The 25,818-nt window shown below is 41.8% G+C and overlaps 1 protein-coding gene across 5 annotated transcripts in view; it reads left to right on the top strand.

The window, feature by feature from the left end:
• Window positions 1-25,818, top strand: part of CEP89 (centrosomal protein 89) — a 76,698-nt gene that overhangs the window by 14,956 nt on the left and 35,924 nt on the right. For 2 of the 5 annotated variants that reach the window (XM_082605982.1, XM_082605983.1), the window contains exons 5-12: window positions 2,041-2,112; window positions 7,042-7,144; window positions 9,775-9,803; window positions 11,854-11,896; window positions 14,124-14,342; window positions 15,670-15,815; window positions 24,921-24,971; window positions 25,136-25,219. In XM_082605982.1, coding sequence (XP_082462108.1) covers window positions 2,041-2,112; window positions 7,042-7,144; window positions 9,775-9,803; window positions 11,854-11,896; window positions 14,124-14,342; window positions 15,670-15,815; window positions 24,921-24,971; window positions 25,136-25,219 — 747 coding nt within the window. The remainder of the gene's footprint in view (window positions 1-2,040; window positions 2,113-7,041; window positions 7,145-9,774; window positions 9,804-11,853; window positions 11,897-14,123; window positions 14,343-15,669; window positions 15,816-24,920; window positions 24,972-25,135; window positions 25,220-25,818) is intronic. The other 3 variants (XM_082605984.1, XM_082605985.1, XM_082605986.1) reach the window with 2 other exon arrangements.

Below are 25,818 nucleotides of genomic sequence, written 5' to 3'. Positions count from 1 at the left end.
CCCTGTTTAGAATTAAAATTTGTGTTTACAGTCCTTGTGCCTATCAAGAATATTTCTTAGACATAGAGCTTTTTTTGTTTTTTTTTTTGAAACTGACCAAGTAGTCTTAAATTTATTATATGATTAAAATACATATCTTTGAAAAGAATAGATGTGTGGAGCATGTAAAACTGCTGTTTAATCACTAGATGGCACTAGCTCTGAAGGAGATACTGCCAATGGGGTATGTTTTAATTAAAAAGAAAAAAAAGTAAAATTGCCCTCCTTATTTTTACTGTAGACTTTCTATAATCTCAGGTAAATAATTTACAATTTTATTCTTTTTTATCGAAACTAGTAAGATAAGGAAACAGACCAACCCACATCAGGCAATTTGGATATAAGTCTCTACCTCATGCCTCTCTCTGTGTTTCAGGGTAGTTTGGGCAAACATCTTCAGGTGAGGTGCGCACCCACTCAGAAATGGCCTAACAAATGGAAAGCAAGCCTTGTTTTCAGCAGTTGTCTTGTTGGTGCCACCCAAAAGTAAGGCTGCAAGGGAAGTGGGATGCGTGAATGTGTGGTCAGTTCCTACAACACTAGGGCCCAGTGGAAAGAGCAACGCCACGGACAGAGACCTGAGTCCAAGTCCCAGCTTCTCTACTTCCCAGTTGTGTGACTTGGGAAGTCTGATAATGTCTCTGTGCCTCAGCTTCTTCATCCTATAAAGGACTGTGTTAGGGAGGAAACTGTCTTTGGGTAGGTAAATAATTCAGCACTTGTTGAGCATCTGACTGAGTACCAGGTATTGTGCTAGGTGCTGGAGAATCAGTTTAAGACAGAGTCCATGGTCTCACAATTAATAATTAATTAAAGGAAGGGTACACGGTGGCATGAGACCACATAACCTTTTCTGAGAGGACTGCTGAGAGTGACAGCAAAGAACGAGTTAGGGCCTTTCTTCTCCCCTTTGAGGTCACTTGATTTTTCTGCCTGATACCTTTGTAGGTTCATTCTTTATCTTTTGAAGTTCAGTAATATCACCAGGATTAATTGTGGTGTTTATTATTTTCTGTCCTTTTTTCCTAAAATTTAGTGCATATAATTTAATTCTGCAGACATAGATTTTCATCTCCCTTTTTTATTTTCAGGGAATATTTCCTCCCCTCTTTTATTTTATCTCTGACTGATTTCATCATCCGTTCATCGTATTCTCCGTTGGGAACACTAGTTATGCGTTTGTTGGATATCCTTTGTCTTCCATGTCTATTATATTTTCTGTAATCCCTCGTCCCTCCATTTTCTTTTCAGCTTCACTTTGTGTGATTTACTCTGTCTATCCTCTTCTCTCTCAGCACTTTGTCACTATGTTTTATGGCTTCTTGTATAGCTTTTACCTCTGTATTGGTTTTATTTTGCCTTTTGTTTTTGTGAGTTCTGCTGATTTACTTCAGACATCTTTCTGTTGCCTTATCACTTTACCTGATCTCCTGGATCTCTTCTTCGGGTTCCTCATGTCCGACTGTGCTGTCTTTAACTTCTTTGAGACTATAGAGCTGGATTCTGGATGGCAAAGGTGGGCTCTCCCAAGTGTCTCCCTTTAGCTTCGCCCGCCCTCCCTTCTGCCCTGTGGGAGTTACTGTATGTCTCCTGGGACCATCACATCCTTGCTGTCAGTGCACCTGTCAGAGGATCACTGTGGACCTTTGCAACTGTGATAGGTTGTGACTGTCGGAGCATCTGCATACCTGACATCTGAGGAAGTTTGGCGGCTTCTGGCATTCTCCCTCTCTTCCACATTTCATAGGTTTGGTAGCTGTTTTCTAGCCATTGACTAAGCTTGCTTGCTTCTTTTCTTTTCATTCTTTCAGTTGATTTCAACAGGTTTTAAGGGAGGAGAGTGTAGTCTAATTGCCTGCTACCATTTTCAAGAAGTCACCGATAGGATGTTACTGAAGCTCCTCTGTCACACATTCTTGCTCTTGTTGTGTTTGTGGATTTGCAGAGCATCTTGTCATAAAATATCATATATTCATTCACGTTGTTCATTTATTCACCCAGCCAACTGCCAACAAATGGATATTTGAGTGTCTGCCATGTCCTTGGATCCAGAGAGGAATCATTCATGCAGGGGTAAACCAGTTATCTCTAGAGACTTCTGGAGGCCAAGGAGTAGTAGGGAATCTTTTGCTGCTGTGGTTGAAGATTAGGAATGTCCCCCTTCTCTCTCCACAGTTTTTTTTTTTTTTTTTTTTTTTTTTTCCTTTTTGCGGTATGCGGGCCTCTCACTGTTGTCTCCACAGTTTTTAATTTTTAATTTCTTTACAATTTTCTTTCTGTTACACAAGTATACATGAATCCCCACGTCTTATAAAAACGTTTGATACTGCATGTGAAGCAAACACTGCCCTGAAACCCTGCCGTTCCATCCCTCCTCTTCTCTCCAGGACAAGCCTCTGCGGTCACTTTGATGTCTGTATCATTTTCTTGGCTACAAATAATCAAACAGGCAAACAAAAGGTTTAAATAATAGACCTTTAACTCTCTCACATAACAAAATCAAAAGGTAGGAGATTCCAAATTGTTGCAGCTGCCTGTCAAAGACTGGCACCTGAGATCCTCTTGGCCTGCTCTTTGTGGTCATCAAATGCAGCGAGTTCTTCCTGCAGAAAGGAGGAAGCAGGGCAAGGTCCTTCAGGCTGCGCTGTGTTCATTACAGGGAACATTCTTTCCTGGGAGCCTCCCAGCAGGAGGCTCATTGGTCACATGCCCATTCCTTGGCCAATTACTGGCTAAGGGGAAGAGGGTTACTATTACTATGGGCTGAGCCCACTTGCACTTCTCAGCAAGGTAGAAGCAGGGCACTGACTGCCGGGTGGGCTGCGGTGCCTGCAGTCTCCCTGTCCACATTTACACATACACATCCCTGTGCGGATAGGAATGTCCACAGTTAGTGTATGCACGTGTAGACCATTGACTCTGCTCTACCAATGCAAGCACCTCTGCATGAGCTGGACCCCCATTGGTGGCAGTAGAAGGCCAGGATCTCAAGTCAGGCACCAAGCTGTCACTCCAGCCAATTTGCAGAAGCCACCAACAGTGAGCCCTGCCATCTTCCAGCGGTGGGGTCTCCTCCATACAGCAGTGAGGAGGCGTGGATTCACAAACGCTTATTTCATTTACCATAACGTACCAAACCAGGGGAGGTCCAGCATGCTGTCGGACGTACAAAGGTCCCAGTGCAGGCCCACGCGGTCCCTCTACCCTACAAACCAACACTGCCCCTCCCAGAGTTAGTCCTTGGTCCACTGCACAATCTGACCACACTCTTGCCTGGACTTTACCCTGAGGTGGAGCTAAGTGAACCCTTCTGTTGCTCCACCACTAGTGTCTGTCCCTTTGGGCTGGGGTTCTTAGGTTGGCATCATTGATCTGAGGTGGGGCATCTGGGAAGGTGCCAGCGCCGTTTGGGGCTGCGCCCTATGCGTCCTCAGGGTTAATCACCGCCGGCTCTTACGGTTGGCTCTCCGCACAGTCACAGGAACCTAGACGCTGCAGCTTCTTTGCCGTGTTGCCAGGTTTTCCAATATCTTGCTTTCACCTCCAAGTAAGAGAAGATGTCACAGATTAGCTTTGCATATTTTTGAGCTTTATAATCATGGAATCATAGAACGTGTACTATTTTGCATCTGACTACATTTTTAGGTGTGTACAAATTTAAAATTTTATCTTCCTGGTAAATTGAACAGTTTGTCACCATGAAGTGAACCTCTCTATCTCTAAAGAGGTTTTTTGCCTTAATGTCTATTTCATCTGACATTCTCCATCTTTCTTTTTTTTTTTAATTAATTTTTAAATTTATTTTTGGTTGCGTTGGGTCTTCATTGCTGCGTGCGGGCTTTCTCTAGTTGCGGCAAGCAGGGGCTACTCTTCATTGTGGTGTGCGGGCTTCTCACTGCGGTGGCTTCTCTTGTTGTAGAGCACGGGCTCTAGGCGCGCGGGCTTCAGTAGTTGTGTCTCACAGGTTCTAGAACGCAGGTTCAGTAGTTGTGGCGCACGGGCTTAGTTGCTCCTTGGCATGTGGGATCTTCCCAGACCAGGGCTGGAACCCGTGTCCCCTGCATTGGCAGGTGGATTCTTAACCACTGTGCCACCAGGGAAGTCCCCTCCATCTTTCTTTTGTTTGATATTTGTGTGGTCTATTTTTTTCCAACCTTTAATTTTTTTTGGCCATGCCATGCAGCCCTGGCAGTGAGAGTGCCAAGTCCTAACCACTGGATCTCCAGGGAATTCCCAATCCATCCTTTAATTTTAACCTTTCTATATCCTTATGTTTAGCTCTGTCTTGTAAATAGCATCTAGTTGTTTTCTTTTTTAAGTTTACTGAGATATAATTCACATACATACTATTCATCCATTTAATATTTACAATTCAATGCAGCATATAGTTTTTGTTAACCAAGTTTGACAAACTTTTCCTATGTCTTTTTACTGGACCATCTGGTTCTTTTATGTTTAACGTATTATATGGATATATTTGAGTTTAAATCTGCCATCTTTATTTTTCCTCCTTGTCCTATTACTCTGTATCTTTTTTCCTCTTCCATTCTTTTGGATTGATGATTTTTTTAGTTCTATTTCTTTCCCTCTACTAGTTTGCAAATTATACTGGCTTGTTTTCTTTTCCGATAATTACCCTGTAAATTCTAGCGTGTACATTTTACCCTTTAAAATCTGAGTTAGTGTCCTAATCAGGAGGAGGATGAAGGAGGTTAGGCCAGGGCTACAGACGGATTGGGGAAAGGCCACTCCTGGCATCCCTGATGGCAGCACTGTGGCTGAGTTGGCCGGCTTCTTCCTCCCTTCCTTCAGCACCCAAACAATCTTTGTTTTAGTAACCAGGTGATTTTCATACTCAGAAGTATGTAATAGTTTAAAAATGTTTTAAATTAAAACTTTTAAATTAGAGTGTTTTTAGAATATTGTCACAAATTCTTTAGGCTTATTTATCGATGTATTAAATATACACAACAGGCATATAAGCCATAAGTGTACAGCTCAGTGAATTTTTACAAAGTAGCCCCCATCCAGATTAAAAGAAAAAGAACAACACTACTAGGACCCCAGAAGTCCTCCTCTGTGACCAAGAGGACTCACTACTCCCCCAAGGGTTAACCACTGTCCTGACTCCAAGAGTAGACTAGATCTTAGAAAATCACCGTAGGTTAGTTTTGACTATTCTGAGGATTCTATGACTTTAATCATACAGTACGTATTTTTTGGAGTTTTTGAGAGTCTTCTGTCATTGTGTGTAGCAGTTGTTGGTTCATTCTTATTGCTGTATAATATCCAGTTGTACAATTATAACATCCAATTAGTTATTTATTTTACTGATGATGAATATTTGGTTGTTTCCAGATTGGGGCTTTTAGGAATAGTGCTGCTATGAACATTTGTGTGTATATATGTATATTTCTGGTGGGTCTATACCGCCCATATATACTGATGAGTGATATATGTATGGTCATAGGGCATATGTACGATCAGTCTTAGTGCTAGTAGATGCTGCCAAACATTATTTTCCATAATAGGGTATCTTTAGCATTTTCTTTTTTTTTTAGTTTATTTATTTATTTTTGGCTGCGTTGGGTCTTTGTTGCTGCGTACGGGCTTTCTCTAGTTGCAGCAAGCAGGGGCTACTCTTCATTGCGGTGAACAGGCTTCTTATTGCGGTGGCTTCTCTTGTTGCAGAGCATGGGCTCTAGGCACACAGGCTTCAGTAGTTGTGGCATGCGGGCTCAGTAGTTATGGCTCACAGGCTCTAGAGCGCAGGCTCAGTAGTTGTGGTGCACGCTTAGTTGCTCCGCGGCATGTGGGATCTTCCTGAACCAGGGCTCGAACCCACGTCCCCTGCATTGGCAGGCGGATTCTTAACCTCTGCGCCACCAGGGAAGCCCATAGCAGTTTCGTATTTCCTTGATAAAAGTGAGTAGCATAATATATCTTTGACAGGGTGAACAAGGCAGTTGGGTTCCTAGGAGACAAAACCTAAAAGGTCATTTCTTTTTAATCCCTTCAAATGATGAGTAGAGTGGGAGACCTTTCTGCTGCTCCGAGCTGGGTCACCCTGGAGCCCTGTACCCAGAGCCTGGTGGGCCTAGCCTTAGCTTTTGGCTCTGAAATGCCCCTTCTCTTGGGCATCTTGCCGGTGAGTTCTGCCCCCTCCCTGCCAGCCATGGGGGTGACCCTTCCACGGCCTGCAGCACAGCACAGCTAAGCCAAGCTGATCACATACGCAAGATACTATTCACTATAGCAGAAGGGAAGACAGCCAGGGAGCACCAGTCACAGCTTCTTATACAAGACATGGTTCACTGCTCTTCCCCTTGGGCAGCCTCTGTCCCCACCTCCCAGAGCCCTGCCAGTGGGGTGGTCTCCTGTTCATCAGGGGAGGTCCCAGTCATGGCCCACAGGTCTGTGAGGGGCAGCTCTGCAGCCCTGCCACCATTCATGACACCTACGTAGAAGATGCTCACAGACTGCAGAGGGGAGAGTTCCATTCCACCAGGAAGCATTCACAGTGGTCTCACAGCCAGCCAACATAATGGACCTCGATCCCAAACAGTTGCCTGGATGAGGGTTCCCACAGGGCTCGTCAGCAGGTCTTGTCCCACGCAGAGATGAATACACAGCATCAGTACCAAGGCAGGGTGGTACTGGGTGCTATGCAGAGCAGGCCAGAGGCAGCCCCTTTTCCTGAGTTGGTCCCTGGCAGGAATGGGGAAGGTGAGCTGCCCAAGTAGCACTGGGGGGGCGGTGGCAGTGGCTGTGAAGTTCTCGATGGCTTAAGCATAATTTGGACGGCATTGCCTTTGCCACTGGGCTTCTCCTGAGGGACCCGAGATTTCATCCCGCCCTGCCAGATGTACTCCTTTTATGTCTTAGAGAGGAGGGAGCAGTGGAGAAGGTATGGAATAAGACATTTGGGTTTGTTGGGCAGAAATTTGATACAGAAGCACTTATCACATAGTTGGTTGTTCCTTTGTCTTTTGTAACAAAAAGGTTCCATCGTCACATGGGGTGGACAGTGAAGATGAGGAAAATATTTCTGAACAAGATGGGTTTCCAGGCTCACCTGTTCCACCAGAGCATACACAAGAAAAAGGTAAAAAAAAATTTTTTTAAATTTAATATCAAAAAGCATTCTGTGGCAATAAGTATTGGTTAACTTGGGGGAACATGTAGCCATTGCACCTTCCTACTGTGGTTCCATGGTTTTAAGTGGGAATATCCCTGAGTTTTGTTTTCACTGGGTTACAGTGAAAATAGTTGATTGCCTGGGTGTTAGGTCATCTTTAAAGCATGAGGCCCTCACACTGGGGTCCATTTTGTCAGTTCCGGCAGCCGTGAGAGGCCCCCCTCTCCCTGGGGTGGAGGGTCAAGGCTCAGGCTCTGAAGCTCCACACGCTCCTTCCTCTCTGCGCCCCATGTCTAGCGCTGTGAGGGGCGGGTACCCAGTGGTCTCCCCAGGATGAGCAAGTGAGCTTGTCTGTCTTGTTCACCAGGCTAGCTCCGGTGCCTGGATCAGGGTCCTGGCCCATGGCAGGCTGTCACTACAGGTGTTTTGGATGAAAGAGTGCATGGACATGTTTATAATACAACTTTGTAATAGCGCATCCTTGTACATTTCATTTGGCACAGTGAGAGAATTCAGCGTGTTAAATAACAAAGGTAGTTTTCTGTTTCCTAAGAGGTGGCTTATGTTTGAGAAGTGAGAAGGAGAGCCTGGCATACAGTGGGCACCAGTCACTGCTTTATCAGGACCCTCAGAGTTGCTTAGGCTCAAGAAGATTCTCATATAAGTCAGTTCACAAGGGGACTGATTGATAAACAGAAGGCCAGCCTGCTAATACCTGTGCCAGAAAATGCCAATTGATTAGACCAGCATACTTTATCCCTGTGGGAAATCCATGTGTATATTCAATTCAAGTAAAAGGTATATCTCTTTTTAAATTACAGAATTAATACTTTCTCACTGTAAAAAAAAAAAACTGAAATGCAGAAATATAGGAGGTTAAACACACATAACTGTACTCCTGTAGAGCACAATTTTAACAACTTCGAATGTGTATGTGAATAAAATGCATGTTATTTTATTACCTGCCTTTTAAAAAAAATCATAGCATATCCTGAATATCTCTGTGTTCATACATGTCCATCTGCTTTCTAATGTCTGTGTTGTCTGTGGCCTGATGTGTTATATATCAGTCAGAATCCAATCAGGAGACAGTGTACATGGTGATTTGAAAAAGGAAAATGTAATGTAAAGAATTATTGACTATAACAGGGTTGCCTACTAAGGGGTAGAGAGCGATCTAAAGAATGCAGGAGTAGCAGATAGAGGGAAAGGGAAGAGCTGCTCCCTCTTTTGTTAACAGAGGGCCCCCAAGAGAAGCAATATATGGAGAATCTCCATTGCAGACATTGGAGAGGATGCAGCTGTGGCCCACTGGCGGGTGGAGAAGTTAGCCGAGGTGTGTTGCTAACAGAACTCTCTGGAAAGCTGCCCTCTCCAGGGGAATTCCAGGAGAAGCCACCCATGGGGAAGTGCTGCTGGCCACCTAGAAAGAGGGAAGAATGGAGGAGAGGGGAGAGAAAAAGAGGAACGCAGGGAAAGAGAGAGGGATGGAGACTAGCCTTCTGGAATGAGGAACCCAAGCCCCTTCCTCCTCCAGTGTCTCTTCTGCGCCCTCTACTGATGAAGTTTATTACTGCGCCACCTGGCAAGGTAGCACTGCAGCAGTAACGCAAGCCAGCAATAAAGGTGGGTTGGGAGCTGAAAGGCAGTGTGGTAACTGGCGCACTGGGTAACACAGGTGGTGTTGAACTGGGAACGCAGGTGGTGGTTGGGAGGGAGTTCACCTCCTCCAGTGGTTTTTGGTTTGTGATGGGCATTAAAAGCCCCTGGACACTTGTGAAAAGGCTCCACACCAACCTCAAATTCTGAGTCAGTGACTCTGGGCTGGAGCCCCAGAGGGTCTGTGTTTTTAACAGGCTCTTTGGAGAGTCTGATGTGAGTGATCCTTAGGCAACACATCAGAAACACTGGTTTTTAGTGCTTTGTTCTGTCATTTCCAGGTGGCGAGAGGCTTGGTGAGTTCCTTAACCCCACTTCTACTCAGTTTGAGTGCACCTCTCATCAGGTTCTTATAAGAACTAAATTTATAAGGATTAAATTTAGTTGTATGTGTGAAGCACAGCATCCTCCGTAAATGCTAGCTGATAATTATTGTCTAAAGGCTAAAGCCTCAAACTCTGTCAGCCTGAGGTGCAACTCTGCGCCCCAGCAGTACCCGGCCAAGAAGCTCGGACCCTGACATCCTTTGGTCGAGGTACCGGCATCTGACAGAGTGGACTGCTACTGTAGGCACGGAGACGGGGAGGCATCAGCCTCAGCCCATCTGGGGAATGGCGGTGGGGCAGGTAGAGAGCTCTGGGAGGGGGAGTGCTGGGAAGGTGGGGAAGGCTCAGAGTCGCGCTGAGGAGTTTGGGCTTGGTTCTCCGATCACGTGAGCCACTGAAGGTGCTCAGGAACGAGCAGCGGGGAGAGATGAGCAGTTCCGAGTTGGGGTCCTGCCTGGCTCTGGACCCGCTTCTCATGTGACCTCGAGAAGGCTGCCCGCCCGGGCCTGGTTTAGCTTATCTGCAGAAGGTGAGTTCCTAAGATTGTACTCTTCTGAGTTGTCAGATGTCTTTCTTTGCTTTACAAAGTTTTCTCTCTTTTTTTTTAATCAGATGGTAAACATTCTACTCTGAATTTAAAGGTAAGGATTGTTTTTGTGTGTGTGTGTGTGTTTTTAATTTATTTATTTAATTTATTTATTTTTGGCTGCTTTGAGTCTTCGTTGCTGCACGCAGGCTTTCTCTAGTTGCGGTGAGCGGGGGCTACTCTTTGTTATGGTGCGCAGGCATCTCATTGCTGTGACTTCTCTTGTTGCCGAGCATGGACTCTAGGCACACAGGCTTCAGTAGTTGTGGCACATGGGCTTAGTTGCTCCGAGGCATGTGGGATCTTCCCGGACCAGGGCTCGAACCTGTGTCCCCTGCATTGGCAGGCAGATTCTTACCCACTGCGCCACCAGGGAAGCCCAAGGATTATTTTTTAAAAACTGATTTTCTCAATTAATAGAATTTCCACAATAATTTCAAAACAACTTTTGTGATTTGTGGGGAAGAAAACTTCCATTAAGAGTTCTTTTCCATTGAATTTTTTTTAAAAAAAGTTTTAAAACATGAAGAAACTCATGTTTTGCATAGTTTAAAATGAATGTAATGTATTGAGTTGAGGGATTAGAAATCACTTACATTTACTTTTTCCTTTGTAGAATGAATAGACAATAACCAGTTTGCAGACATGGAAATAGTTCTACTTAAGTTTTTAATTCTGCAATGTCAAAGGAGTTTAAAAATTAAAGACTTCTCAGTAGAGTTAATTTATAACCTTATCTACTTTTTCAGCAGAAATTAGAAACTTAATATCAGACTGATGTGTAGTAGAAAAGTGAACAAAAGTTCAAAGACTTCCCTTTCCTCTAAGTTTTGGGTTGAAAAGGAGGATGTTGTATTCTTTTCTCAGTGCTTTGAAAATGTGCTTCTCTGAAGCTTATGGGGTCTTTTTGCATATCCCAAGGAGAAAAGGCCAGTTGGAGTTTGCTTTGTGCATCTCTGCTGAGCACCTGCAGTCATATCACATGCTTTAGAATGTGAACTGATGGCCTGTCACTCATGGGACCTGCATGTAAACACAGTGACTGACTACCAGTAATAAACTGTGGAGAAAAGGCAACCCTCCTACTCTGTTGGTGGGAATGTAAATTGGTACAGCCACTATGGACAACAGTATAGAGGTTCCTCAAAAAACTAAAATTGAGTTGCCGTATGATCCAGCAGTCCCACTCCTGGGCATATATCTGGAGAAAACTCTAATTTGCAAAGATACTGTGTTCATATGCAGCACTATTTACAATAGCCAAGACATGGAAGCAACCTTCGTACCCATCAACAGATGAGTGAATAAAGAAGATGTGGTATACACACACACACAGACACACACACACACACACACACACACACACACACTGGAATATTACTCAGCCATAAAAAAGAATGAAATGCCATTTGCAGCAACATGGATGGACCTAGAGATTATCATACTGAGTGAAGTTAAGCCAGACAAAGACAAATATTATACAATATCACTTATGTGGAATCAAAAAAATAATACAAATGAACTTATTTACAAAACAGAAATAGACTCACAGATATAGAAAACAAACATATAGTTACCAAAGGGGATGGGGGGGATAAATTAGGAGTATGAGATTAATAGATACACACTACTATGTATAAAATAGATAAGCAACTAGGATGTACTGTATAGCACAGGGAATTGTATTCAGTATCTTATAATAACCTATAATGGAAAAGAGTTGGAAAAATATATATATGTATAACTGAACCACTTTGCTATACACCTGAAGCTAACACAATATTGTAAATCACCTAGACTTCAATTAAAAAAAAAAAAAGACACTGAACTCATGGACAAAAAGGCAGGAAGAAAGCAGGACTTCCCTTGCTGCTCAGAGAACCTGCCAAGAGGGGAAAACCCTTAAGGTTTTGGTACATTTAAAAGAAACAGTGAATATTAAAGTTTCTAAAGGTAAAACAAACTAGCAACTATAAGAGCCAAAATGAAGGGGGAAAAAAGTACTTAAATATTTGATATATGATGACCTCCCTGCTTGTGCCAATCCACTTTTAGAAGATGCTGAGACTCTTAATTCATTACTCTCATGTTTTTTTCTTCCTTAGGATGAAAAACCATCATTGTGTGGAAAACCTCCACTCTCTCCAGGTATTTGCCTTTTGAATTTCATTGTGATTGAAAAGCTGATTGTTCCAGCGAATACCCAGAATAATCTCACATAAAATAAAGATCACTTTTTTTTTTCCTGTAAAGGCTGTTGCTTCTGTCCCATTATCAGAATTGGGAAGAGGAGGCAGTTTGTTGAATTTCTACCTTTGCCTTAAAAGAGAGAGTCCAAACGTTCACACGTTGGATGATGGACATACGTCCCCATGGCATGTGCTCAGATCCTGGGGAGGGGAGTGGACCTGTGGGTTATTAGGCAGACACTGGGAGGGGGGTGTATGCAAACGGGGGCTCTGCTCAGGGGCTAGAGACAGAGCTGAGGGGTCTAGAGATACTTTCTGGGGTGCTGTCCCCTCTACAGTTTGGGAAGCCTCATTAGCTTTCAGGGTGGATTTTGTAATTTTTTCCTGTTAAGCCTCACATTGCTAATCTGAAAATCCTATCAGGAGTCAAGGCTTTTGTCTATCCTCCACGTCTGATTGGCTTTGTTTTCACCCTTTCTATCTCGGTGTTTTTGGTGCTGTATTCTGGGATATTGCTGGGGCTCTAATGTCTAGCCCACAGGTTCATTCTTCATTGTATGCATTCTGCTGCTCAGCCCATCCTTTGAATTTGTATTGTGAATGAAACTGTTTGTTTCCATGATTTCTATTAAGTATTGACAAACATCTCTCTGGAATCTTAACTACACCCATTCAAAAATCTTATAGTTGTTGAGCAGCCAACTCTGTCCTCTGTTATTTGATTTTGATGCTTCTCTTAGCTCACATGGTTCTTGGTGATGTGTTCGCCTTGGTCCTTGGGAGTCCCTGTTGTTCTGCCTGAGGATGCTGTGTCTGATTACTGCAGGCTGCTCAGAGGGGGAAACCAGTGGGCTGTCAGGCGTACAGCCTGTCTCCAGTGACTGACAGGGACAGACGGGGTGTGTGGTCAGCCAGGGGGTTCGGGGGCCCCTCTTCCTCCTGAGTTTCCCCAGCCCCAGTGCCTGCCTGCCTCTGTCCTCAGAGCCTGTCTGTACTACCTGGCCCAGGGCCCTTGAACCATTGCTGATCCCGTCTGGCACATTAACTGGATACCTCATCAGCCCTTTCTAGGTCACTTTGTGTCCCCACTACCTGCCAGGGCAAAGCACATCCCTGGAAGCACTCCCACCTTCGGTAGCTGACCTCTCCTGGCATATTTTAGGCTGCAGCTTCCATCTTCAATCTAATCTCAAATGTTTTCTTTCTGGGATTCCTGGTGGCTCGCCTCTTGTTTTCAGTGTAGCTGTGGAGTTACTCATTTCTTAGACTTTCCTTTCATGTTCTAGGGGTTGGGGATGTGTGTGTCAGAGGTCAGGGGAGGCTGTCTGGAGCCACCAGCGTTCCCGCCCTTGTCGGCACATCTGCACACAGAAGCTCTGCCCAGGCAGGGGGCCTGTCATAGCCCTCACCTCCTTTGATCTCCTGTGGAACATCGCTCTCTGCTTTCCTCCATCTTTCTAGCTACTCCTTCCTAACATCCTTCGTGGTTTCTGGCTTTCTTCTCACCCTGGTGCCTTCAGGTATGCCCACATGCTGGTGGCGCCTCAGTCTCTCCAGCTGAGGCTGCCTTCAGAGCTCCGGGCCCGTGTCCTACCATGAGCGTCCCTTCCCCTGCCATGCTTGTGTCCCTTGTCTGGCTAGATGTCTTCCAAACCACAGGTCTTGGTGCTCATCCTTGACTTGCCCCCCTCACTGTCCACACCCAGTGAGTTCTTGAGCCTGAATCCTTCTCTCATGTCCTTTCCTCTCCATCCCTACTCTAGGAGTCTCCTGACTGGTCTCCCTGCCTCTGGGCTAGGCCTCCTTCCTGTTCAGTTTCTTCACTGCTGGCCTCAGGGATTCATCTGAGAGTAGAGCCTCTTCTTTCCATACTTCTGCCTGAAAGGCTTTCTGGCTCCTGGTGGCCTGCAGGATACAACCTCCACTCTGCATATTATGATATGTACCATACTATGTACAATAGTATAGAGCCTCTACTGGCTCCTGCCTCCCCCTCTGTCATCCCTCTTCCTGTTGCTCACTGTAGTCTCAACAGACCATGCACTCTTTGCTGTATAGGCCATTCTCTTTGCAGGCACTGACATGAAGAGCTGCTCATGTGGTGTTTGAAATAGTCTCCTGTAATTTTAATGTGGAATTGTAAATATCAATTAATATTTTGAAACTTATTTCCTGTGCCTTTTTAGATGTAGATGGTAGAACACATCGAAGACATATAGAAATAACCAAAGAAAAGTTCGAGGAATTAAAAGAAGAAAATTTGCATCTAAACAATGCAAATCAAACCCTTACTCTTGAACTTAACATAATAAAAAAAACAATGAAAGAACTACAGTTAAAACTTAAAAGGATGGAAAAAGAAAATGGAAAGCTGAAAGAAGTTGAGAAAGCATCCTCTCAGGAAGGTGGGGACAACTACACAGTTCTTTTATTAAAGCAACAAACAAGAATTCAAATTTTCTTATTTATTTTGAAAGTTAATATTTTATGTTACAGTATTTGTTGATATTAATGTTCTTGATATTTTGTTATGATTTTAAGGTCTTTCATTAATATCCTTATACTTGTTGAAATTTGATTTCATCTGCTGTGTCATTATTATTATGCTAAAATTCCAATACTTCTTTTGATTCTTAGCATAGTATTATACATATGTTTCATATCAGTTTTTATCCCCATGAGCAGCTATAAAAGTGGCTCTTTCACCACATACTTACCAATGATGAGGATTGTATTTTCCTTGCGAATTTGATAGGTTAAAAAAAAAAGAAGAATCCCATTTTAGTTTAATTCATTTATTATTGATGAAGTTGAATATTTTTTTCATTATCTTTGTGGGTCATTTTCTTTCTCTTTTATAGGTTTTCCCATTTTAAATTGAGATGCTTTGATCTTTTCTGTTGATTTGTAGGAGCTCTTTACATATTAAGGGTTTTAGGCCTTTGTCATGTTTGTAATATTTTCTCAGTTTGTTGATAATTCAGCTAAATGTATAGGATATTTTTCTGTTATGACCTATGCCATTGGTGTCAAGTTCTTTTTAATGCTAAGATCAGGGACTTCCCTGGTGGTTAAGACTCCACACTTCCATTGTGTGGTGGGGGCGGGTTCAATCTCTGGTCTGGGAACTAGGATCCCACGTGCTGTGTGGCAGGCTAAAAAAATAATAATAATAATGCTAAGGTCATATAAGTATTCACTGTTTTCAATGTTTTCTCTGTATATTTATCTATTTATATAAGTCTAATATTATGGCCTTAAGAAAGGTGTTGTAGTTTTCTTTATACAGACCCTGCATATTTCTTGTCTTAGGCACATTTCTAGATACTTTATATTATTTGTGCTATTATTTTGTGGGATCTATTTTCTATTACGTTTTCTAATAAGACATTACTATTATGTGGGAAAGTTATTAGTTGTAATAAATTCTCTATTTATTCTATATAATTTTCGAGGAACATATTAGTATATCATCTGAAATGACTTTTTTTCAATCTAAAATTTTTATTTTACCTTAATTGTACATGCAAAAACTTTCACAAACTTCCAAAACACTGTTGACTATTCAATGTTAAAAAAACTTAGTAACTTTTATTCATTTATATCTATATATCTGTAATTCACTGCCTTTGTTAGCTTAAAAGGGAAAGAAGGACAATCAGCAATTTATATAAAATCTTGATAAATTTGAAATAAGTTCTTATGGTATAATATTGAATTTATTTTTTTCAGTAGTCGCTGCACCTGAATTACACTGTCTAAGAAAACAAGCTCAAGAACTGGTGGATGAAAATGATGGATTGAAAATGACTGTTCATTGTTTGAATGTAGAACTGAGTAGATATCAAACAAAATTCAGGCATTTATCCAAGGAAGAGGTAATGTTTCCTATTAAGAAAAATCAGTTTTCTGATATTTTAGCCTTTCCTGTTGAATTGGTTTCCAGTTCTAAAGGGTTCATATTTATTATAATTTGGTATAAAAAAAGATACATCCAAAGTAGAGTCTTTCTGAGCACCTTTCTATTTTCTCCCTCCCTTCCTCCTTCCCTCCCTCCCTTTTTCTGATGGGTCTTGGTACATCCCCAACTACTGGGAACCACTAAGAATTAAGACAGCAGCTTGGACAATCACAGAGGTTTGAGAGGCAACCAAGAGCTTGGGCCAGGCTGATCGATGAAACTCATCTCCTATACAAGACCACTCTGTCAAGACAGGAGAGGTGGCTGTTTTTTCTAATGCGCAGAAACCAACACAGAGAGTAAAGGAAAATGAAGAAAAATGGGAATATGTTCTAAAGAAGAGAACGAGATAAATCTCCAGAAACTGATCTTAATGAAATCTGGATAAGTGATTTACTCAATAGAGAGTTTAAAATAACAGTCATAAAGATGCTCAGCAAGGTCAGGAAAGCATGAACAAAGTGAGAATTTCAACGAAGAGATAGAAAATATTAAAAAAGTACCAAAGAGAAATCATAGAGCAGAAGAATATAGTACTTGAGGTGAAAAATTCAATAGAGGGGTTCAACAGCAGACTAGAGCAAGTGTGAGAAAGGATCAGTGAGCTTGAAGACAGGGCAGTGGAATTCATTCAAACAGAAGAGTAAAAAGAATGAAAAAGAGTGAAGATAGCTTAAGGAATGCCGTCATGTGGATTACAGAGGTCCTAGAGGGGAAAGAGAGAAAGGGGCATAAAGCTCATTTAAAGAAATAATGCTGAAAAGTTCCCTGGGGAAAGAAATAGACATCTCAATCCAGGAAGCCCAGAGAGTTCTAAACAAGATGAATCCAAAGGCACCCACATCAAAACACATTATAATTAAACTGTCAAAAGTTAAAACAAGGAGACAATCTTAAAAGCAGCAAGAGAAAAACATGTTACATACAGGGAAACCCTCATAAGATCTATCAGCAGATTTTTCAGCAGAAACTTTGCAGACCAGAAGGGAGTAGCACAATATATTCAACCAAGAATACACTACCCAGCAAAGTTTTCCTTTAGAACTGGAGTAGATAGAGGTAAAGAGTTTTCAGGGCATGCAAAAGCAGAAGGAGTTAATCACCACCAGACCAGCCTTACAAGAAATGTTAAAGGACTTTCTTCAAGCTGAAATACGAGGGCACTAATTAGTAACAGGAAAATTTTCACTGGTAAAGGTAAATATATAGTAAAATTAAAGATAATCTGTTGTTGTGAAGTTGGTGGGTTAATCACTTATAAATCTAGTACGAAGGTTAAAAGACAAAGATAGTAAAAATATAGCTACAATAATTTGTTAATGAATATACAAGATAAAAAGATGTAAATTGCAACATCATAAACATAAAATGGGGAGAGAATAAAAAATGTAGTTTTGGAATTCATTCAAACTTAAGTTATCAACTTAAAATAGATAGTTATAAGTTGTTTTATGTAAGCCTCACAGTAACCACAAAGCAGAAACCTATAGTTGATACACAGAAAGTAAAGACAAAGGAATCTAAGCGTAACACTACAGAAAATCATGAAATCACACTTGAACAGAGCAAGAGAAGAAAGGAACCAAAAGGAATTACAGAAAGCCAGGGAACAGTGAACAAAATGGCAATAAGTCCATACCTAACAATCATTACTTTAAATATAAATGGGCTAAAATTCTCCAATCAAAACACATAGAGTGGTTGAATGGATAAAAAAGCAAGACCCACGTATGCGCTGCTTACAAGAGACTCACTTCAGATAGAAAGACATAAACAGACTGAAAGTGAAGGGATGGAAAAATGTACTCCATGCAAATGGAAGCCAAAAGAAAGGTGGGTTGGCTTTACTTAGACAAAATAGACTTTAAGACAAAGACTGTAATAAGAGACAAAGGTTATTATAAGATGATAAAGAGGTCACTCCAACAAGAGGATATAACATTTGTAAATATTTGTGCACCCAACATAGGCACACCTAAAAATATAAAGCAAATATTCACAGACCTAAAGAGAAAAACAGACAGTCATACAATAATAGTAGGCGACTTTAATACCCCACTTTTATTAATGGATAGATCATCCAGACAGATAATCAGTAAGGAAACATTGGCCTTAAATGATACATCAGACCATGTGTATACAGAACATTGCATCCAAAAGCAACAGAATAAACATTCTTCTCCAAGCACACATGTAACATTCTCCAGGATAGATCATATATTAGGCCACAAAACAAGTCTTAATAAATTTAAAAGGATTGAAATCATATCAAGCATCTTTTCTGACTACAATAGTGCAAAACTAGAAATCAATTAAAAGAAGGAAACTGGAAAATTAACAAATATGTGGACATTAAACAACATGCTACTCTGATCAACCAGTGGATCAAAGAAGAAATCAGAAAATATCTTGAGACAAATGAAAATGGAAACAACATAACAAAACTTATGGGATACAGCAAAAGCAATTCCAAGAGGGAAGTTCATAGTAATAAACACCTACACTAAGAGACAAGAAAGATCTCAAGTAAACAACCTAACTTTATACCTCAAGTAACTAGAAAAAGAACAAACGAAGCCCAAAGTTAATAGAAGGAAGGAAATAACAAAGATCAGAGCAGAAGTAAATAAAAAATAGAAAAGATCAATGAACTAAGCTGATTGTTTGAAATCATACCAAGAATTAATACCAACCCTTCTCAAACTTTTCTAAAGAATTGAAGAGGAAGAGACACTGCTAAACTCATTTTACGAGACCAGCATTACCCTAATGCCAAAGCCAGACAGGAACGCTCCAGGAAAATTGTAAGCCAATGTCCCTGATAAACAGAGATACAAAAATCCTCGACAAAATATTAGCAAACTGAATTCAACAGTATAGTTGACCCTTAAACAACATGGGTTTGAACCGTATGGGTCCATTATACGTGAATTTTTTTTTCAATAAATACGTACAGTACTACAGAATCCATGGTTGGTTGAATCTGCAGGTGTAGAACTGTGGATGTGGAGAGCCAACTGTGGGACTTGAGCATCTGCAGATTTTGGTATCCACAGCCAGTCCTAGAACCAGTTCTCCACAGATACTGGGGGATGACTGTATATTGAAAGGATCAAACACCACGATCAAGTGCTATTTATTCATGGGATACAAGGATGGTTCAACATCTGCAAACTAGTCAGTACAGTAAGTCCCCTACATACGAATGAGTTCCGTTCCAAGAGCACATTGTAAGTCCAATTTGTTCCTAAGTCCAACAAAGTTAGCCTAGGTACCCAGCTAACACAATTGGCTATATAGTACTGTACCATACTAGGTTTATAATACTTTTCACACAATATGTAAAAAACAAACACAAAAAATAAAACATTTTTAATCTTACGATATAGTAAGATTACAGTACAGTAGCACAGTACAACAGCTGGCACACAGGGGTTGGCATGGAGTGAATAGGCAAGAAGAGTTACTGACTGGAGGAGGGAGAGGAGGTGGGAGATGGTAGAGCTGAAGGGTTGTCAGCCATAGGAGACAGAGGGCAAGCTGCAGTTTCACTCACGCCTGATGTCGATGGAGCACATGTTTGCGTCTTTGAAAGTTCGCAACTTGAAGGTTCGTGTGTAGGGGACTTACTGTATAATACACCATATTAACAAAACTAAGAGTAAAACCTGTGATCATCTCAATAGATACAGAAAATTTTGACAAAAATTCAACGTATTGTCATGATAAAATCTCTCAACAAACCAGGTGTAGAAGGACCATACTGCAACATAGTAATAGGCCATATATGACAAGCTTACATCTAAAGCTGAAACCTTCAGGGGCAACACAAGGATGTCCACTCTTACCAGTTTTATTCAACAGAGTACTAGAAGACCAAGCCAGAGCAATTAGGCAAGAAAGATACAAAAAGCATCCAAATTGGAAAGGAAGAAGTAAAATTGCCTCTATTTGCTGATGACAATGAAATTATATATAGAAAACCCTAAAGGCTCCACCAAAAAACTAATAGAACTAATAAATGAATTCAGTAAATTTGCAGGATACACAATATGCAAAAATCAGTTGTGTTTCTCTACACTAACAAAAAACTATTGGAAAGAGAAATTAAGAAAAACAATCCCATTTATAGTAGCATCAAAAAGAATGAAACACTTAGGAATAAATTTACTAAGGAGGTGAAACATGTACACTTGATCTTAGCCAAAAGGCCGAGAAGCAATAAGGAGGTGAAACATCTGTACACCAAAAACTATAAAACATTGATGAAAGAAATCAAAGATGATGCAAATAAGTGCAAAGATATTCTGTGCTCATGGATTGAAAGAATATTGTTACAACGTCCATGCTACCCAAAGTGACCTGCAGAGTCGGTATGATTGCTATCAAAATTCCAGTGGCATTTTTCACAGAAACAGATAAAACAATCCTAAAATTTATATGGAACCACAAAAGACCTCAAATATTTAAAGTAGACTCGAGGAAGAAAGACAAAGCTGGAGATATCACACCTCCTGATTTCAAGCTATATTACAAAGAAATAGTAATCAAAACGGTGTACTGTTGCCATGAAAACAGACACATAGATCAATGAAACAGAATTGAGAGCCCAGATATAAACCCATGTGTATACGGTCAACAAAGGAGCCAAGAATATACTATGGGGAAAGGATAGTCTATAGTAAATGATGCTGGGAAAACTGAATATCCACTTGCAAAAGAATGAAACTGGACCCCTGTTGTACACCATAAACAAAAAACTCAAAATGAATTAAGAACTTGAATGTAAGACCTGAATTATAAAACTCCTTGGTCTTGGCATTGATTTTTTGGATTTTTTAAAAAATTTATTTGTTTATATATCTATTTATTTTTGGCTGCTTTGGGTCTTCATTGCTGCGTGCGGGCTTTCTCTAGTTGCGGTGAGTGGGGGCTACTCTTTGCTGTGGTGCGCCGGCTTCTCATTTTGGTGGCTTCTCTTATTGCAGAGCACGGGCTCTAGGTGCATGGGCTTCAGTAGTTGTGGCACAAGGGCTTCAGTAGTTGTGGCTCACGGGCTCTAGAAGCGCAGGCTCAGTAGTTGTGGCGCACGGGCTTAGTTGCTCCGTGGCATGTGGGATCTTCCTGGACCAGGGCTCGAACCCGTGTCCCCTGCATTGGCAGGCGGATTCTTAACCACTGTGCTACCAGGGAAGCCCTGATTTTTTGGATTTGATACCAGAAGCAAAGACAACAAAAGCAAAAATAAAACAAATGGACTACATCAAACTAAAAAAGCTTTTGCAAAGGGAACTATCAACAAAATGAAAAGGCAACCTATGGAATGGGAGAAAATATTTGCAAACCACATGTCCAATAAAGGGTTAATATACAAATTATACAAGGAACTCATACAACTCAATAGCACAAAAACAAATAACCCAATTTGAAAATGGGCAATGGATCTGAATAGACATTTTTCCACAGAAGACATACAGATGGCCAATAGGTATATGAAAAGGTGCTCAACGTCACTAATCATCAGGAAAATGCAACTTATAACCACAATGAGATATCACCTCATACCTGTGTCCTTTTTTAAAAAAGATAGAAATTCTGGTGAGGGTGTGGAGAAAAGGGAACCCTTGTACACTATTGGTGAGAATGTAAGTTGGTGCAGCCACTATAAAAAACAGTATGGAGGTTCCTCAAGTAATTAAAAATGGAACTACTATACCATTCAGCAATCCCACTTCTGGGTATATATCTAAAGGAAATGAAATCACTATCTTGAAGAGATATCTATACTCTCATGTTCATTGCAGCATTATTTATGATAACCAAGGTGTGAAAACCACCTGTGTGTCTGTCAGGATGAATGGATAAAGAAAATGTGGTACATGTCACATGTTTTATATATATATATATGTATATATACACACACACATATACATATATATACATATATATAAAAACATATGACATACAGTGGAATATTATTCAGCCTTAAAGAACAAGGCAGTTCTGTCACTTGCAACATGGGTGAGCATGGAGGGTATTATTCTAAGTGAAATAAGCCAGATAAAGGACAATACTGCTTGGTGTCACTTAGATGTGGAATCTTATAAAAAGAAGTCAAACTCATAGAAATACAGAGTAGACTGGTGACTGCCATGGGCTGGGGGGAGGTGGGAGAAATAGGGAGAGGCAAGTTAAAGGGTACAAACTTTCAGGTATCAGATGAATGAGATCTGAGGATCCAATGTATAACATGGTGACTATAGTTGATGATACTGTACTGTATAGTTGAAACTTGCTGAGAGAGTAGAACTTGTGTTCTCTCCCCACAAAATGGTAAATATGTGGCGTGATGGGTGTGTAATAACTTGGAGGTGGAGATCCTTTCACAATGTATGTGTATATAAAGAGAGAAGACAGACTACGTTTTACTTTAGAAGCAGGATTGCAGAAGTCAATTCGACAGACTCTCACTGAGCAAACCACTACGCTATTTTTGAGGTTCTGAGCAAACCTCAAAAATTGTGAGGAGGGCTTCCCTGGTGGCGCAGTGGTTGAGAGTCCGCCTGCCGATGCAGGGGACACGGGTTCGTGCCCCGATCCCGGAAGATCCCACATGCCGCGGAGCGGCTGGGCCCGCGAGCCATGGCCGCGGAGCCTGTGTGTCCGGAGCCTGTGCTCCGCAACGGGAGAGGCCACAGCAGTGAGAGGCCTGCGTACAGCAAAAAAAAAAAAAAAAAAAAAAAAAAAAAAAAAATTGTGAGGAACAACAAGAGGACCCGGGAGCTCAAGTCTGTGCCCTGGAGGCTCATGTGTGTGAGGGTTGTGTGGGGCTGGAGGCGCGGTGGGGGTGTCAGGACGCCCAGCTCACTGGCTCCTGCTGGGATTGGGGTGGGGGAAGCCAGGTGTGCACGGTGTTGTCACGTGGCTCCTGGGAGTTCAGGGCAGCTTTATGGGCTGCTTTCTTTCTTTTTGAAGTAGGACTTAGGTTTAAATTTTTTTAATATCAGCTTTGAGATGTAATTCACATACCGTCTAATTCACCCATTTAAAGTATACAATTCATTGATTTTTAGTGTATTCACAGAACTGTGCAACCGTCACCGCAATCAACTTTAGAACATTTTCATCACAACAAGAAAACTCACAACAAGAAATCTCACACCTGTTAGCGGTCACGCCCCCTTTTTTCCCACCACTCACATTGGCCCTGGCAACCACTACTTTCTGTCTCTGTGGATTTGCCTATTATGAATGTTTTATATAACTGGAATCATACAACAGGTGGTCTTTTGTGGCTGACTTCTTTCACTTAACATAATGTTAACTTTTTTTTTTTTTTTAACAAAAATATTAAAGTTCTTGGGGTCCTATGATCCAAAACAGGCTTCCTAGGCCAGGGCCTTCTGCAGGGCTGTGGGCAAGCCAGTTCTCTTTCAGAAGGTTGTGGGCAGGCAGACCCAGTGACTGGCTGCCTCCCTCACCCGCCCTCCCCGCAAAATGTGCACCATTCTACCCTTTGCGGCCACCATTCTCCATGACAGTCTCCCCTGATGCCTCCAGCCAGAGGTGATCTCTCTCCAACCATTGCAGGCTTCTGTTTGTTCCACTCTCAAAGCACTTTTTGCCCTGTGCTGTGTGAGAAGACCCATCTCTGTGTGGAACCATACAATCCTTGTAAACAGTGACATGTGCTTTAACATCCACAATGGCTTAGTGAGCTTTCAGTGTTTGCTGAATGAATCATGAGATGGTAAACGCATTAGAAAACTTTTGTTGAATGAGGAATTATGCCATCAGGGCCATTGCTTCTGGCCCTGATGGAATTACTGCTACCAGCTTTGGCCTCTCACTGTAAACAACTAGAAAACAAGGCAGAATAAATAATACAACTCTCTACAGACATCAGACAGCAGGCAGCACTGTCATCACGGGGAGAAGGAGGATAAATAGATGAGCCTTATGATCACGTTGCTTTCTGCTTGGAGGCACTCTCGGATAACAGTGCAGGGTGGAGCAATGCAAGCAGAGTACAGCAGTCTGAATTGAAGAGACAGATTAGATTTGGGGAAGCAGAGGAGACTAGGATTTGTGGGGCAGGAACACCAGAGAGGAGGGAGCCATGGCAAGAGCTACATAAATCCACATGGGGTTCCTTGCAGTCCTTTGTTGAACACTAATCTGCACATGTATAGGATGAAACTCCGTGAGGCCAGGCAGAAAACAAGTTCAGGGAGCTGTGAGCTAAAAATAATTAGCACCTGGAGACCTTTGGGTTCTGACCAGCCAGAGGGGGGAGACCTTGGTGAACACTGCAGCGTTGAGTTAAGAGCCCAGAACGGCCATGCCTTAGCAGTATGGCTAAACCAGCCTTTCAGTAAAGACCCACCCTAGCCAGGGGAAAAAGATGAGCCTCAAAAGCATCGTCTTTTGTGCGTAACTTAAGAGCCTACAAAAGAAAAAGAAAAAAACAAAGCACTTTAAAAGAAGACAACAAAATCTAGACACTCAACAGCATAACGCTGAGAAAGTTTTATTGGCATCCAATAAAAAATTATTAGATATGTTCCACATTTTAAAATACTGAAAAGTTTTGACAACTAAATGCAACATGTAATCCTGGATTGGATTCTTGACCAGAAAGGGACATCAGTGGGAAAATAGGCAAAATTTCAGTATAATCTATAGATTAGAATACAGTATTGCATCAGTTTTGATTTCCTGATTTTTATGATCGTACTGTGGTCAAACAGATGAATGCTTTTGCTTTTAGGAAATATACATTGAAGTATTTAGAGGAAAAGGAGCCTTATGTCTATAAATTACTCTCAAACACTTGAGGTAATTATATATATATATATAAATGTATACACAAATATATCAATTTATACACACACACACACACACACACACACACACACGATTCCTAGATAGCTGATGCCCAGTCTAGGTTAAGGATAGCTAAGACTTGAAATTTCAGAGGAAGTGTGATTTAATTTGTCTTCACCATGTGTTTTGTTTCTAGAGTTTAAATATTGAAGGCCTCCCATCAAAGGGCCCTATACCGCCCTGGCTGGTAAGTGAAAGTTATTTAATTTCAGGCCCATATTTTCTGGGCCATAATTGAATAGCTGTTACAAACCATTCCAAATGAAGTATATTTTCTTTCCTTTTTAAAGATGTGCTGATTGTGTTTAGATGTAAGAAAGATATTAACCTTCTTTATTCCATTATGTTCAGGTGGATACAAAGTACCTGTCCCCCTTGTTGCTGGCCTATGAAGACAGAATAAAAGAGAAGGACAGTCTCAATGCCAGCCTTCAGGTAGGTGGGCAAAAGTCTCAGAAGGACAAGGTTTGTGAAAAAGTAGACCGATTCAAACTTGGAAGCAACATTTTGAAGACAGGTATAGCCAACATCTAGCAGGTACTCAAGTCTTTGTTAAAAGAAGGAAAGGAGGGGGCTTCCCTGGTGGCGCAGTGGTTGAGAGTCCACTTGCCAATGCAGGGGACACGGGTTCGCGCCCTGATCTGGGAAAATCCCACATGCCGCGGAGCGTCTGGGCTCGTGAGCCATGGCCGCTGAGCCTGCGCATCCGGAGCCTGTGCTCCGCAACGGGAGAGGCCACAACAGTGAGAGGCCCGCGTACCGCAAAAAAAAAAAAAAAAAAAAAAAAAAAGAAGGAAAGGAGGAAGGAGGGAGTGTAGCAGGGTGGGGACGGCGAGAAGGGAGAGGGAAGGCAGGAGAGAGCGACAGGCGGAGAGGGGGGCGGGTTGGGACTGATGGGAGAAATATTGGAGGGACGGGGTGGTGCAGCATTGGAAGCCGTGGCTTCCCAGACAGGCAGCCCCACGTGGGCTGGGATCTTGGGGTGCGGAGAAGGCAGCAGTGGGAGGTGCTACTTTCCTGGTCCTGTGCAGCTG

This window comes from Mesoplodon mirus (assembly GCF_964341445.2).
Source record: "Mesoplodon mirus genome assembly, chromosome: 19".
Lineage (NCBI taxonomy): Eukaryota > Metazoa > Chordata > Mammalia > Artiodactyla > Ziphiidae > Mesoplodon > Mesoplodon mirus.
Note: the sequence above shows the minus strand (reverse complement) of the source record. Positions and strands in the feature narration are given on the sequence as shown.